Below are 17,577 nucleotides of genomic sequence, written 5' to 3' on the forward strand. Positions count from 1 at the left end.
TCATAATAGGGTTTGGGGGATTTTAACAATAGTGTCAATTCAATTTTACCTGTCACAATTATTCAAAACAAATGATGCAAAAAATAAGAGGCCCTAAACTTACACAAGAACAATACGAAATGCTAGAAAAAATATTCGAATTTTTGCTGGCTATGTCTGTATATAAAGTAAAGAATATGACCCCAAGATGAAAATTACTTTTTGGTTAAAAACTTTGTAGGTTATGCTTCTCATGGAGTCACCCTATTTTCCTCTAATGAATTTGTAGTGTATTCCTTTAAGTCATGTACTAATCTTTTATCATGACTCTAGCTTACGCCCCTAATTATATTTCTCTAATAGTCTTAACCAACTTTTATGAATTTATTACAAATACATGTTTTCTGTACTGTATCAGTTATTATTACGACTCACATTCCACACTCCAGCCTATTCTGTGGTTTGATGTCATGATGACTGGCCAGAGACAGACAGTGGTGGAAGAGGTCCAGGGAGGGGTTCCTCCTTCAGGAGTGATGATACCCTGGAAGTGTAAGTGAAAGTTGTACTGCAGTGGATATAGGAGTGGGGGTGGATGTGCTACTGAACCTTAACTTTGCTTACATGTCATACTTTACATATGTATTCACATATATGTATGTACACACACACACACACACACACACACACACACACACACACACACACACACACACATTATAATACCTTCAAATCCCTTCCATAAGCACTGCTCCCCTTAGTGTTGATTCTCTGTAATGTTTTGACTTTTTGGAGACAATATTCTCAGTGGGATAAGAATACATAAAAATAAAGAAAGAATTTACAAAAAAAAAAAAAACAGGTAGTTTCCATAGGTCCAACTAGGGACCCATAGAATTCTTTTTTTTGATTTTGACGCTTAAATTTTGTATTTCTTAATGTTGTTTGTATTTTAAAGATTTTTATGATAATGAGTTACATTGAGATTATCAAGAAAAAAAGATATTGATCATAGAAGCCTCAAACTGTCCCTGATTATTGTCTTCTTCTTTGAGCCTTTCTCAAATTAAACAGTTGTTCTCCATTCTTTCTTTCTCAAAGTTCTTACTGATGTTCTTTCAGTTGGTTTTTGCTCAGCTTATTCAGTTGCACTTTTCTCCTTCATTATGTTGGATATAATCAACACATTGTTCACTCTTTGTGTTCTCTCTTCTCAAATCTGTTGACTTTTAACTTTGATACTATAGCTATCCTGTACATTTGTGATCAGTGATGTTAGCTCAACTTATCTTTTGGCTTTATCTTAAGCTTACTCTTTTTTCTTGCTTTTGTTCTTCTCTCATCCTTTGCCTGTGTCTCATGCAAAAAAGCTCAACCATTTCCACATGTATTGCCTAAGGAAGATTCTAGGCATAAAAATACCAGCATAGGATTCCTGATACAAAGATTTTCAGAGATGCAAAACCAGGGGCCCTAAGGCATTTGAATCATCAGGGATATCTGCATAGCAACTGCTAAAAGAAAAGCTTGTGAATCCTATCTTAGCAATCCTATGTGTGCTGTCTGTGGCAACTACTTCCTTGCCAGAACAGACATTTTTGTCCACAGCAAGACACATAAACAAGCAATCTTCTTCTGTATTTCTTTGTTTCTTTCCCTCAGGGTCAGTGTTGGGAGGCAGTTGCTATGTCATCATGACTGTGATTTTGACAAACAAGCTATCATTACCATCATGTGCACGTATGTGTGTGTGCATGCGTCTGTGTGTGTGTGTATGGGTGTATGTATATGTTTGTTAGTGTGCTTTTTACCCCCACTCTCCACCCAGGACCTTTTAAGATTTAAAGAGAAAATCTGTTTTCTTTATCATCATCATCATCATCAGTACCATCGTCATATTTACCACATTCAATCATAACCATACCATTCTACACCATCCTCATCACCACCATCATTTCAACCACCACCATTATCACAGTTGGGTGATTTGAGGAAGATTCTACTGCTGTTTCTAACAGGCCAAACTACTACATAGAGGCTCCCTGTAAATCAGAATACGTGATCTGATCAATAAGTATCTGTTGCCATAGTGATGAAGCTAAAGCACGCAGAGTGAAGCTGCTTGGCACAGATTGAGCTTGAACTTTACTGTGCATATGCACTAAGTTTTAACACTCTAGCTCACTTCCACTGTTTACAGCAGTGCTTGGAAGGAAGGTGTGTAGCGTGTGATCATCACATTGACCATGACAGAAAAAGTTGAGCAGAGAATCTACATCAAATTTTGCCAAAAGCTTGGCAATACCTGTTCAGAGGCCTATACAAAGTTTTCAAAAAGTTTTCATTGTTCTCGACACAAGGAGATCTTGTGCAACTGAAACGTGAGTGTATTTTTGGTCAGCTGAAAGCAGTTTTGGCACAAAGTTGGCAGACACGCATCTCATACCCAAATCTTCAGTGATAATGAACTGAACTGAACTGTTGCTGCAGTTTCAGCTGGTTAATCTCAAGACTGCTCTAATCTGGCCAACCCCAAGGAAATCTAAGTTAAGAGCACTAGATTCTTTGGAAGAAAGCAAGCGAATGTATAGAAAACAAAGACGAAAAGAAAAAAAAAAACAGAGAAATGTTATACAATTACAAATTGCAAACAGGACATTAACAACAAGTGTCTTTCGACTAAGAACGAACTAAATTAAGCTGACTTGAGGTTACTTGATCAGCTATAAATTGCCGATTTCACATCTTGCTGTCTTAATAAGAGGCAATACATACATGCTGAATAATGTAGTCTTAGATACACTATTCCTGAAAATAAAATGTGAACGTCATGGCTGGAATGTGTTTGATGATTTGTTTACTCAAATCAGGATTGACCTAAGTTGAACAACAACAGCTGTTGGTTAGTAACACTCCCATGAGACGATAAGGGGGGATGGGGCAGCAATCAGAGAATTAGAACCAATTAAATACTGGTCTACTTAAGATTGTAATTCAGGATTATACAAATTAAATTAGATAATAAATGTGTTTCAATCTACTATGTATTAATAATCAAATTAGAAATAAGGTGAATTGCTAGTGTTGTTAGGATAAAATATATAATGTAAGATTTAAAATGGTGTAAGCAGAAAAACCGAACACTGAACTATATAGAAAATAGTGAAGCTAAACTAGAAAGATTACACTATGATGGAATTATACTGGGAATTGAGCTAATATTTGACTCTGATTTTCACACAACATTCTTTGCTAGTTTAATCACTCAGTGGCTAGTGCAGAATAATCAATAATTCAGTGTTTTTAAACTTAAAACTAAGCATTTTCTTGATAGTCTAGAGAAAGCTGATAAGTCTGCAGAGGATAAAACAACATAACATTCAATAGAGTCAATCTATGTATGGGAAGATTGTATGATAACTGTAACAGTTTTCACAAAAGATCAGGTTTGTATAAAAAGTGAAAGACTACAAAATAGTGTTTGTAATGTGTTTTGACCTCTGTAAAATAACAGTTTGTTGAGGCTTTAATCTTTTGTATAAAGAAAATTGAAGCCATTCAAATTAGTTTAAAAAGATGTTTTTTGTATTTTTAGAATATTAAGGTGTATGTTGTTATGTTGCAGACAACTGTCTCAGTCAGATTTTATTTCCTCATCTGCCTTGACAGTAACACAATGGTCATTTCTAGTCTAGGCTAAATTCCAGACAGCCAGTGTTCTCAAATATCAGGTCATTAAGAATGAAATGTCCAATTTTCTTGTGCACCAAGTTTGACAGTCGTTAACTCTAATGTTTTATCCTAACAATTCTTTGTTTTACAACATTGAAGAGTTACATCATCACTTTTCGAAATGCAATTCATGGTGGATAGATAAAAAAAAATCATGTTGTTTATGGATATGAGTTCCGTTTTGGAACCAATGAATCCCAGACAGCTCAAAACATCAATGGGGTGTTTGGTGAAGATGTGGTGAATGAGCACACTACAGTGTTTGAGAAGTTCCTGTCTGGTGGCTTTATCTTGAAAATCAGCCCTGTGGTAGACCTGAGACCAAGGTGGATAATGATGTGCTGGAAACTGTAGTGGAAGCAGATGCATCTCAAACAACACGTGACTTGGCAGCAAAGTTTGATGTTTTGATTCCAACTGTATTGGACCATTTGAAACAAACTGACAAGGTAAAGAAGCTGGACAAGTGGGTACCACATGAACTGAATGAGCATCAAATGACACGTCATCTTGAAACTTGCTGTTCTCAATAAAAAGTCTTGCATTATATATAATTGTATATATTTTTTGTCATTACACCTTCAATATGGTCTTAAGGAATGAATGGAAGAAAAAAGTGCTAAAGTAGCTTGAAGAAGCCATCTGTGTGTTACAAGGGAAATTGGACATGTACGATAATTTATATGTTCAAAATATATCCCGGTGGATAATGATAGATAATATGTTTCTGGAATTTTGATTATTTGTAAGATATGAAAAATACATGAAAGTAAACAAAACTAAATAGGCAGTTCTTGAATCTAGGACATTATTTTCACTTTTGTCATTGTACATTATCTTTTCTGGGAGTCATATCTGTGCCCAACGTGTTCATCATAAGCTTGAAATATTTAGATATTTCAATCCTGTCATAACCAATAGAACACAAAATGTATCAGACGCAACCAAAAACTCAAACTAATATAAGAAAAATAGCCAACTCAAAAACCTTTCTATCCATAACGCACCGCAAGCAAGTAAACCCAAGAATGAGCTATTTACAACCACTCCACGAAATACAAGAGATGACAATGACCAAAGTGATGACCCCTCTTTTAAGACAGGGAGTGTACATCAGTGATACACTATTCTGCCCTGGAAAAATAATTAAATTAATCTTTTTCTTTAATTATATCAGAGAGAGAGAGAGAGAGAGAGAGAAAGAGAGAGAGAGAGAAAGAGAGAGAGCGTAGAACACTAAGCTAACTGGAAAATGGTTTGCAGATTTTCAGTGCAACAAGGATATTGTTTCACATAGAAAACACTGAAACCTAAGGAAGCTATTGTGATAGACAGAGAATTACTGGGGACTCAACATGTCCAGAAATATTACTGACTTTCTGGTGACAGATTAAAAACTGTAATTTAGGAATTACATAACAATGCCGATGAGAAATGAGAAACTATTTCATTTTGCTCTTGAAGCAAGAAATAACCTTTTATATTGCAACTCACTGGCAATTAGTATATGACAACACACTTCAACTAATAACTGTATATGCAATTAATAATGTGTACACCTATATGTTTTATTATTAATTTTATCCCTGCACCTGAAGAAGCCATAGTATCTCAAGAATGTGTTAGCTGCCAACAACTAGCTAGCGATATTGACTCAATGAAATATTTTCCTAATGCTTCCACATCACTAATTTACATCAAGCTGAGGAATATCAGTAAGTTCTCTAGCAAAACTGGGAGGAAATCCCACAGCTAAACTATGTATGCCAATCTTAAGTCAGAGATCTAAGTATTGAATTATTGACATGAAAGCTTGGTCGGCTTCCTCAGCCCACTTCAATGTCATTTGACACATCGTAGAGCACAGAATTTACTATTTACTTGAAGTTGCTTTCATTTCAAATCTAATGTTCCACTGACATCTCAACATATCTCTGGGATGGTAAATACTCCTTTCACTGTCACCCCTCTCCTCCACCTACAAAACAGTACTTACTTTTTTTCTGTTTTTCTTTCTTCCTCCCACCTCTCCCTGTTACTCTTCCTTTCTTTATCTACCCCTCTCTCTAACTGTCTTTTTGCCTTTCTTCACCTCACCCCCACTACTCTCAGACTCTTTTCCTTTCTCTCTACAATTGGTTTATGAAACAACTGTCTTCTCTTGTAATGCAGAAAATTCAATATTTTCAATTATTGGAAAGAAAATATAAACATTTTAAATAGCTGTAAACTTCCTGACAACAATAGACTGAAGGAAACTACAGATTTACTTAACATTTTTATTCTCTTCCAACTGCAGTAAATTAAAGATTATTTCATAAACAATAGCAGACTCTGAATCATATATTAACAATTTCTAAAGTTTTCTACCCTGGAAACCATTTTACTGCTTTCTTTGTGTGTGTGTGTGTGTGTGTGTGTGTGTGTGTGTGTGTGTGTGTGAGAATCTCTCTCTCTCTGTCTCTCTCAATCTCTGTGCTGACATACATACACTCACTGGTTGTTATAGAGGTGCTAGTTCTCACTCAGTTACTGTCTCAATAATCTATACGAGACAATTTACTGCATCAGAGGAATACTCAGTCTTTTTATTCTTATAATGTTTATTCTCTGTTAATCTCTCTTATAACTGTTGTCTGCTTACTTGTCACACTAGTCTTACCAACTTTTTCTGATCAAGACTTCCTTCTTGGTGCTTTTAGACTCTACCATTAACAATAACCTTTACAAGTCCAATTTACTAATTAAGAGGAGAATTTAAAGAGGAGTGTTAAGTAAACAGTTTGGAAGGTGTTAAAGGTAATATGTCAATAAATCAACACATCACTGGTAAAAGTATGTTTCTTTATGACTATTTCACCTGCAAGAAATAACAGCTAAATCTCTTCTACTGAGTTTGAAAAGGATACCTTAGATAATATAGTGACAGACACCACCTTTGACCAAAAAGAAATGCCATGGCTGGAATGCCGTTGATCATAGTTCTGCTTGATAAGAAATTGACCTGAGGCTAAGCAACAATAAGAACAACCACTTCATTTCGGGGTCAGGTGCATTTTCCTTGATCTCAGCTGACTTTCACAGGTCTCAAACATAACTTGCTGATTTCATATTAATTCTGCATTGATAAGCATGGTTTATGTCTGCTGAAGTTCCTAAAGATACCCAAACAGTGAATTCCATAAATCATTTGATAATAAACAAGAAGTGCTATCTGAAATTATTTGCTTTCATTGGATTGTCTTATTTTGATTTCAGTTTTAAACACTAATCCTATGAACACCTCTCAAACCTTTAGATTGTTATATAACCTACTAGAAATAGCAGTCATATCTTCGAATTACTCTCTATATCCCTTTAAAATTGGATACATGCCAGTACCATCTGACTGGCCCTCATGCTGGTGGCACATAAAAAGCACCCACTAGACTCTCAGAGTGGTTGGCGTTAGGAACAACATCTAGCTGTAGAAACTTTGCCAGATCTGATTGGAGCCTGGTGTAGCCTTCTGGCTTGCCAGTCCTTAGTCAAACCATCCAACCCATGCCAGCATGGAAAGCGGACATTAAACAACAATGATGATGAGGATGATGACATGATAAGGTAGACATGGACTCTGTGTCTGAAAAAAAAAAATGAGATGGTCTCGGCTTTGATCATAGGACTGCTCAATCAAGCCTTACCTTGGGTTAAACAACAACTGCAACCCATTCAAATCAAGCTATACAACATTCAACCCCATAAAATAACTTTTCTTGGTTATGATGATTTTTTACTAAATACATTTCTTATGGCTGTTTATGTAAGAAATATGGCATTTGTGATTTCACACTTTTAGAATTAAAGATCTCCTCATGCCTGTCCATTACTTGAACTCTAGTGCTGCTAGACTAGTTATTTCAATAAAATTTTAATGAGCTATTAATTCTAATTTTATTTAATCCAGTATTCATGTCTTTTGGGTTACCAAATAATTGAGGTTGTGTTGTAGTTTTTGTTTAACAACTGTCTCACAACCAGATGTTGTTGTTACTTCCATTGTTATGAAACTCCTTTTGGGTAATCTTCTTACTCCTTATGACATCTTACTTTTTCGTCATTAACATCCATGCCAGCAGAGATTTTTTCCCAATAATATCTTGATTTCTTGACATATTGTCTTTAACAACCCCCACCCTGTTCACCTCTTTCATCAGATTACTTTTCCTTTTTAAATTAATAATTCTAACATCTAACTTTTCTCTTGACTTTTAGATAAAACTTTCATTCATTGATAGTCTTCCAAACCTTTCAAGTTTCCGTTTTAATAAACCAAATATATTGATTTGTTGTACAGGCCTAAAACAACACATTTTATAGGAGGCTTTTGTTGATTAAACTAAACCCCAATACTTCCCTGGTATTTTATTTTATCAAACCTGGAAAGATAAAAGGCAAAGTTGACCTCAGTAGGATTTGAACTCAGAAAACAGAGGGTTACAACTAATTAACAGAAAGCATATGGCCTTGCAGTTTAATGATTTCTACCAGTTAGTAAAGTCTAATAACAATGTTGTCAGTATTTGAAGAATAATTTTGTGATGGTTTATAAAATATCAGCTAAAATAAAATTTCGAAAATTCAAAATTCTAAATGTGGAAAGAAAAAGAAAAATCATCTGAAAATTAGTATAAAATCATTTATTAAACTCAAAACCTAGAAACATTATATACAGAGCATCAGTATTAAACAATGGCTCTAAATGACTTGGTTATGAAATCAGTTGTGTATTAAGTATTCATTTTTTTCCTGCAAAATAAGATTAAATATGCAAAATGGATTGAATCTTTTAACATTATTCTCTGCAAAACATTCTATCTTTGATTAATTATACTGTCTTTGTAGTAGTCCTAATATATCTTGATATTATTTAGTATTCAACATGGCTTGCTATTATTTAACATTCTTGATTGGTCAAAGAATTTTGTTTTCAGTATCATTATCATCATAAAAAAGAGTGGAGAAGAATCTCATTTCCATATATGGAGTCTGTTTGTTTTTCTTAAGAAACACTATTAGATCGTTAATGGCTTTCATGCAATGGCAGACAGGATCAAAGACAGTTTCTTTTCAACTACAATAGGCTGTGATCACCTGCAGAGAATAAAGTATACACCTGATGTATAACTAAAATTAGAAGTCAGTGTGATTTTACTCTTGTCATAAGGTAGATAGATGCTTATCAAATCACTCGGTTTGTTCTAGCTATGCCATGACACCTAACTATTAACATTCTGACAATAATGTTTTCTATGGTTTGCTTCTTGTAATCATTGTTTGGATACATACAGAGATGCAGTTCTTATATTGAAAAGCAATGCTGCATAAATCACTGAGAATTTTGCTCAGATGAATCTAAAATTGTATTCACACTTACCCTCATTCTTTCTTTTTTTTCTTCAGACATTCACTACTAACTTTAAATACATTTCTAGATACACCAGAGAGGGATAACACTATAAACCAATTATGTGTAAATACATATAGCTGAACAGTTTACACATACATACTGTATGTATGTGTTTATATGTGTGTGTGTGTGTGTGTGTGTGTGTGTGTGTGTGTGTGTGTGTGCGTGTGTGTGTGTGTGTGTGTGTGTGTAGGTATTCTGTGTGTTAAAATAGGTATGATTTCTACTTTGTTTTCTTAAATTGGCTAATATTATCTCTCTCCCCAGCAGTGCTCCACCAGCTTAACCATTTGCTCCTCTAGTAAGAGTCTACCACCATAACATCTCCTTGCCATTAGTACTCCACTGTATTAAGCTCTTTCCTCCAGCATGAGTCCACCATCTTAAACTCTACCTTCCAACAATAGTTCACTATGTTACCCTCTCTTTCAGTAAGGGTCCACAACCTTATTTTCTATCCGAAAACATTTGGCCATCCCTTTAATTTCCCTCCCCAATAGAAGTCCAACATTGATGTCTTCCTCCTCACAGTAGTGATCCACCAACTTCTCTCTGCCCAGTATTTATCTATCACATTAAACACTCTCCTTCAGTAATGGTCCATTATCATAACCTTTCTCCTTTAGTTGTAATCCATCACATTCATTTATTCCCAGAACCAGTCCACTACCTTAATCTCTCTCTCTCTCTCTCTCCCTCTCTCTTGCTCATTCTTTCAATAGTCCTCTACTTGTTCCCTTAGCAAAATCCATCACCTTAACATCTCTCCCCTACCAGTGCTCCACCAGTGATAGTCTACCTTTATTTCTCTCTTTCAGCATTAGTCCATCACTTTACTCCCTCTCCTCCAGCAGCCCACCACTTTAACCTTTCTCCCTCTCAAGAATGATCCGGCCCATATTTCTTCACCACTTTAACTTCTCTCTCTGCCAAAGGTGGTCCACTTTGTCTCTCCTCCAGCAGTAGTCCACCATTTTGGTCTCTATCCTACAATAATGGCCCATGTCTTTAATAACTCTTTCTTAGTAGTGGTTCAGTACAAATTCTCAGCCATGATGAAAGCTATCTGAATGAAACACAAGCCAGATTGCATTTTCAGTCAGCAATATTTACATAATCTCTGCACAAAATTACTTTCAAGTTTTCTAAAGATTGTTGTGTTTAACCACAGAAGTACAGTGAACCGGTTGAAGTAACATCTTATGGTGAACTCCGGGAACTAGAAAATTACAAGAGCGACACTCTAGTAACCTACAAGGACACTGGCCGAAGTTGGATAGATAGAGATATTGGATATTATGAAGAAATACCAGCAATGTCAGGTAGTGTAATTCTACTTGTCTCTGTTCCTGTTGTTGTAGTTGATATTCTTACCTTGCATTGCCTGTATTTTGTATAGAAAGAAAACTGGGTTTTAATTTTGGTTTTTTTCTCCTCTTGTTTCTATTTACCATCTACAGCATCTTGAATCATCTTACTTGTATATTTTCCAGATCTCTATAGTGCCTGTCCTGCTATATCAACCAGCTACGAGAGACAACATTACCAAGATAGATTTCTTAAACCCCTAGAAAGACAGCTGTCCCTGACACCTGAAGATATCATTAACTGACCCAAGGCAATTTCTATCATATCTTACAATCTCAATCATCAAAGTTATTTAGAAATAGAATATACTCTGTATACCTTAAGAGGAAAGAAAAAGAGACCAGATTTTTCATTACTTAAAGTTTCATTAAAAATGTTTTCATTCATGTAGTATTATTTTTTTTAAATGCATAGTTCTTACACATTTGAAAAGTATAAATTAAATATATGCATATAGAACCAAAAGTGTGATATTTCTGATAATACTAATTTTCCCTATTAAACTGCTGCTGCTATATTACAAATGATTACAATACAAAATAAAACTTATAAATGCTTTTTATTTGGATACCTAGTCATATTATTAATCATAAAGTTTAAACAGTCTTTATTTTCTCCTCATTCATGTTTGTCTATTCACTCTAAACTTACCAACTGGTTATTTTTTTTCAGTCAAGGTTTGATATTTGATATTTTGTTTCCCTCAAAGATATAGAAATGCAAACATTATCACTAAATTATTATTTTTAAAAACACTGCTCTTTGGTCCTTTAAATATATTAGAATTTGTTTTTATAAAACTGCAATTGAAAATAAAATCATGTATAAAATAACATTATACATAGTTAAGGGAGATGATAGTTTATTGTAAATGTTGAGTAAATAAAAAAAATTCATTTGCTATTTATGTGACGATTTCAATTACTCAATAAAATTGGTCATGTGATCAACTATCATGTAGAAAAAGTTTAATTTTGTATATAAAACAAAAGAAAAAGAAAAATAGAAATAAATCTAGAGAACAATAGATATTTCTACTTTAGTTTGTTGTTTTTGTATTTTTAGACATGTTGGTATTGGATAAATTTCTTATGGCTAACTGTTAGTGGAACTGATAATTCTGTGTTCTCTCTCACTCTTACTCTCTCACTCATTCTCTCTCACTCATTCTCTCTTTCTCTCTCTTTCTGTGAGGGGAACATATCAACTAGTTTATCAGATGCTGGTTTAAGCATCACCCATCTCTATCACCACACACTCACTAAACATTTCACAGAGAACACAGAGAGGAACTGCTGGCTTATACTGACTTACTCACCACATCAATCTATCAACATGAAGCCATTGTCACACCATAGCAGCAGTGACACAGACAACCATTAACAAACAGAACATTGGGACCAAGTCACAGTTTATACAACAAAGGATTTTATGCTGTAAAAGTAAGTATATCTTTACTTTATTGTTTTCATTTACTTTATTGGATAAATATATTTAAATTGTATCAAAACAAAACAAAACAAAACAAATTTAAATACTTTTTTTCTTTAAAATATCACCAAATAGCAAAATAAATAGTTATTTATTTACCTGTTTATTTCAAGAGATGAAAACTAAATTCTCTCTAACTACCTATTTTTATTTATTTTTTAAAATATATTTTAAGCTGTGTATTTTAGCCTTATATACAATTCATAATATAAATAAGGAGAGAAATATCTTGACTGTATAAGATGTTTGTTGTTGTTGTTGTTTTGTTTTGTTTTTCTTCAATTTCTTGCTTGGAAGGTTTATTGATCAGCTGTAATGTCTCCTTCTAATGCTTAGCCTCAAGCCTTATACAAGTGAGAAACTACACAAAACTGTTTCTCATAGTAGTTGATGATCACAACTCTGCTGGAGGTTGAACAGCCATTAGAACCACATCAATTCTTAGAGGAAATATCTTTCATCAAAATATTCCCAGGAGAAAATTTCTTCATATACTAAATAAACATTTTGAAGACATGAAGATGTTATCCTAAAACGGCAGCATATTGACAACAAAATATAATCAATATATTGTTGAAATATATGACACTGTTTTTTCATTCTTTACTGCTATAGATATAACACTTTTTGAAATTTTCTTTTCATTTTAAATATAATACACTTCTAGACCACACATTTCAAAGTAAATCAATGCTAATATATTCCAGCACTTGTGTTTGCATTTTATTTTACTAGTTATCAAATACAACTTATGTAATGTTTTTATATTTATCAACTGCAAATCACAAATGTATTTGGAAAGTGAAAATCAAAATGAATTTTCTAAAACTAGTTTGTTGAAAAGATATCAGTAAATGAAAGAGTTATCGCTAACAACCAATTGATCTATTACTTACAAATTAACAATATAGTCTAATTAAAGAAGTTGTTATTGGGTATTGAAAGTTTGAGAGCTGCATGCTAAGTAGTTTCATCATTTGGATCACTTTTCATAATGAGAATGTTTTACTTTTTTTTGTTAAAATGCAACTGGAGTAAGTTGATATCTCACTATTTCACAAAGTTATTTAAATTCAAGAGTTATAAAACTATACAGTTTAGTCATTATTTAGATATAATAAGCTATTTTAAGTGGCAATTTTAATTGTGTTTGCTTGAAATGAAGTATTTTGATTGGCTGTGCCAATATCTTGCTGAGTTTTACTTTGTAATATTGAGGTTATTTGCTGACCTAAGATGACTTAAAGAATTGTTTATGTAGTGAAATAGTTGCAAATGACTTTTTGGTTAACAGTCTCTTTCTCCAGATTATACCATTTATAGTGGTAAATATGAGAATCTATTTAAGTTAGTGTTAAGGAGAATGTACATAGCAGATAATAAGCAAAAACTAGGAAGTGGATGAAGTAGGGGTTCTAAAGCTCTTTAACTCTAATACCACAGTAAAAGTTGAGCTAAGCTCACAGTTATTGATTTGAAAGCCTGGCAAGCTCCTTATATTGCCTCATCTTGTTGTTTATAGCAATGATGATGATGATGATGATGTTTTTATGTAATTCCCATGGTGCAACGTGATATTATCAGTAGAGTTAGTGATATATCAGACCAACAAGTAGCAATTTAATACCTGTAACTTCATGCTGAGAAGACATGCATAGATTTATACAGAACTCTTCTCCTCTCTCTTTTTAGATATTGCAATTGTGCTGTAATTTACATATCAGTGAAATAAGTGAGATATCAGATATATTCTATGGGATGTTACTATTCCTTATACAGTATGATTTTTATTGTGAGATGTGAGAAATATTTCATAGCTGGACTTGTCACATTTTATTTGTTAGTCTTAATTCTATTCTATAATTCTATGAGTAGATATAATCTCAGGAGTGAAGAGCATCAAGTTAATGGTCAGTTTTGTGTCCAATCATTGTATTATCCTCTGTCCACTGTGAAGCCAGGTCATCACCACCAATAAAATCCAAACTTTACAAAATGGTGAAGTGCCAAACTTGTTGCAAAGTAATGAATCTTTCCAAATTACAGTCATAATTATCATTTCCATTGGCAATATATTTTATAGTTTGTAAATGCTTCCTCGTCACCGATGGCCTTTTTGAAGGATACTTTTTACTTCCAGTTTACATGCATTAAATAGATGAAGTATAACTGTTCCCTAGATAAGACATTATTTTGTCACTGGTAACATTCCGGGAAGCTTTGTTAACTTTTAGTAACACCAAGAATGATTGTGTGGTTAAGAAGTTTACCTGGCAACCATGTAGCTTAAGGTTTGGTTCTACTATTTGGACCTTGGACAAATGTTGTTTTTTACATTAACCTCAGGTTGATCAATGCCTGGTCAATAAAATTAGTATATGAAACTGTGTGGAGATCCATTGCATGTATGTGTGTGTGAGTATGTTTGTACATGTGTCTGCATGCATTTGTCTGCACAAATGCATGAATACATACATGTAATGCATGTGGAGTATGACTAAATGATTAAGGAATTCACTTTGTAACCATGGGATCCTTGGTTCAATCCTACTGTGTGACATCTTGGGCAAGTGCCATTTTCTATAGCTTCAAATTGTAATGGAAGTGGTGGGTAGAGAGAGAAAGTGTGTAGAAGCTCCTTTGATGGCTTTGTAGCTGTAAATGAAAAATTTCAATTTTGTCACACACATTGTGTTATGCTGATTCTGCCTGAGAATTACATTAACGGTACATGTGTCTGATTTGTGAAATGCTCCACCAGTTAGACATTAATTCAATGAGCTACTGATGCAATGGATTAAACATTTGAATCTTCATCACTGAAACTAATAGAAAACCATCCATGCATGTAAGTATGTATGCAGTGTGTATGAATGTATGTATTCAGGTAGGTATGCATGCATATATATATATATATATATATATATATATATATATATATATATATATATAGATGAAGGATGAAATATCTATGGAAAATCAAATGGCCAGTGCTCATTGAATCCTATCCCTTGTGACATTTGTTTTGCATTGAGTTACAAGCACTCACTCACTACTCTTGCAATCAGAAATGCAGTAAACCAATGATGAGCTCTTTGGAAAGTAGTGATGAATAACATTATTGTTCACCAGTGTGCTATAAAATAATTTAAAAAAAAAATAAAGAGTGATCTTATATGTTAAGGAGTTTAAGTTAATAGTGATTTCAAACGTTGGCAAAAGGCCAGCCGTTTTTGGAGAGAGGGTACTTGATTACATTGACCCCCGTGATTAACTGGTACTTGATTTATCAACCCTGAAAGGATGAAGGGCAAAGTCGACTTCAGAAGAATTTGAAGATGGATGAAAAGTTGCTAAGCATTTTCACTGGTGTGCTAATGATTCTGCCAGCTCATCACCTTTGAATTAATGTTAATACTAAGAATTATTGCGTTGAGTCAAAAGTTTTGTAATATTTTGGTAACATATTTGCTTTATCAGTCAAATTGCAGCAAAAGCAGCTTAGCATTCAAAGTAGAGGACATCGAGTTTTATTGTCTGAAGCCACTTTTTTGCCAGCACTTTGATACCACACTGAAACCAGTTCTTGTTGTTCAAGGCAAAAAACTTGTTCACTAAAGCTTCAGCTTCCTCTTGGTCGGTGAAGCATTGCCATGGATCTGAACAAGTGATAATCTGAGTGACTATATGCTGGATTTTGCATCAGTTCAATTCCCTCCAGCGACTGGAGTTCATTCTGGATCATCCAAGCAGCATGAGGTCTTGCTGCAGAAGAACTCACTCTCTGTTAATCAATGCTAAGTATTTGTGCTGCTCAATGGCATACATCCACTCCAGCTGTTTGGAGTATAAATTGTCATTGAATGATTCAACCATGCAGAAAAAAGACTCATAATGAATCATTCTGTCATAATTCTGCCAGAGACAGAGCATCATCTTGTGTTTGAAATACCCATGTTTGGTGACAGATTCCGGAAGCTGGTCCTTGCTTAACCACTGTCTATGCATGTTAGCATTGCAGAAAAATACTTCCCTCAGATTATTACTTCTTCAAATCCACGGCTCACTTTCTCTGCTCATCATGTTTCACCAACCAAGAGATGTAACCAAGAAGTTACCAAAATATTGCAAAACTTTAGACTAAACACAATAATGTTATCTCATGATCTATAACAACCTCATTTACTTTTCCCATCATTAATATAAATAAAATTATTGCTGTAAGTAATTGTCCCCTTCATCTATACCTACCCAAAGCAATTGTCTAAGTGCTGTAGCATTATTTCAAACTAAAGCCTCCACTTAGCTTTAAGTGCCAAGTACTACATTATTTACCTTAAGAGGATCTCTCATATGGATGCATGGAGCATAAACCACACATATATCACTACCAGATGAGAATTGTCTGCTATAGGTGCCAGAACTGCCAGATCACGTGATTTTGACATGCTCCATCTCTTCAGTAGCAGACATCCAGTAGCTGCATACCAGTCAAACCTTGCTACCAGCAATATGTTGAATTTCAATGACTGTTCAAACACTGATGTCACAAATATCCAATAGGCTTATTAAAAAATGGTTATTAGCAACAGAGGCAGTATTAATACCAAAAGATTTTATGTACCATGTATCCTTGTGAGAGGTCCATATGAAATGTCCTCTCAAGGTAAGTAACACAGTACTTGGCATTCTAACAATGCATCCACATTAAGTTGGATACAAAGAGTACATTTTGGTTTTAATACTGTCTCTGTCACTAATAATTGTAATTAAGCTCAATGTTATACAAGAAGCCATGGAACGTGTATCAGTGGGATGGTTTTTAATAATCTCACAGAATCTACACCCATTCAGTTTAGATTAATTTAAAGCATAAATTAACTACTATTTTATATTCACTTGCTAACTTCTCAAGAAATACATCATTTGCTTATCATACTTGCTATTTCCCCCCCCCCCCACCTTCTAGCATATTCTTGTTAGTGTTTATCTACTATAAAACCAATTTGCTGTGAGCAGTTACCATGGCACCATACTTGCTGAACTTTAGGCAAGGATTGAGATGCAGTTATTTATTAAAAGTAGTGAAAACGGTTTTGTTGGGGGTGTTTTTGTTGTTGCCATTAACATATATTCTTAAGATGACAAATCGACTGAAATGTTTTGCCTGTAATTTTCCATTTTTATAGCTTTATCTGAGAAAATGTAAGATATGGGTCTGACTTCAAAGATAAATACATCATGGAATGAATACATGCTCTCTCTCCCTCCCTCCCTCCCTCACCCTCTCTTTCTCTCTCTCTCCCTCACACACACATAGACACATGCATGTGCACACACACACACACACACACACACACACACTTTAATAAATTAATGTTATTATGTTTCAAGATATAGTTTCAGGTTTCTTACCTGGTTTCATTAAATAATTCCCCCCAGATTAGTGTACAAAAAGTTTAGTCAATCTATTCAAGGCCTGGTACTTCACCAGTACTTATTATTTTATTGACCCCCAAAAGGATGAAATTTGAAGTTAATCTTAGCAGATTAATTAC

At 34.1% G+C, this 17,577-nt stretch overlaps 1 protein-coding gene across 1 annotated transcript in view; it reads left to right on the forward strand.

Annotated features, from left to right (window-relative positions):
- Positions 1 to 17,577, forward strand: part of LOC106867371 (cadherin-related tumor suppressor) — a 90,090-nt gene that overhangs the window by 19,144 nt on the left and 53,369 nt on the right. Inside the window, exons 3-4 of the mRNA XM_052972925.2 lie at positions 10,332 to 10,546; positions 11,919 to 11,970. Coding sequence (XP_052828885.2) covers positions 10,332 to 10,546; positions 11,919 to 11,970 — 267 coding nt within the window. The remainder of the gene's footprint in view (positions 1 to 10,331; positions 10,547 to 11,918; positions 11,971 to 17,577) is intronic.

This window comes from Octopus bimaculoides, chromosome 14 (assembly GCF_046866305.1).
Source record: "Octopus bimaculoides isolate indiv1 chromosome 14, ASM4686630v1, whole genome shotgun sequence".
NCBI lineage: Eukaryota > Metazoa > Mollusca > Cephalopoda > Octopoda > Octopodidae > Octopus > Octopus bimaculoides.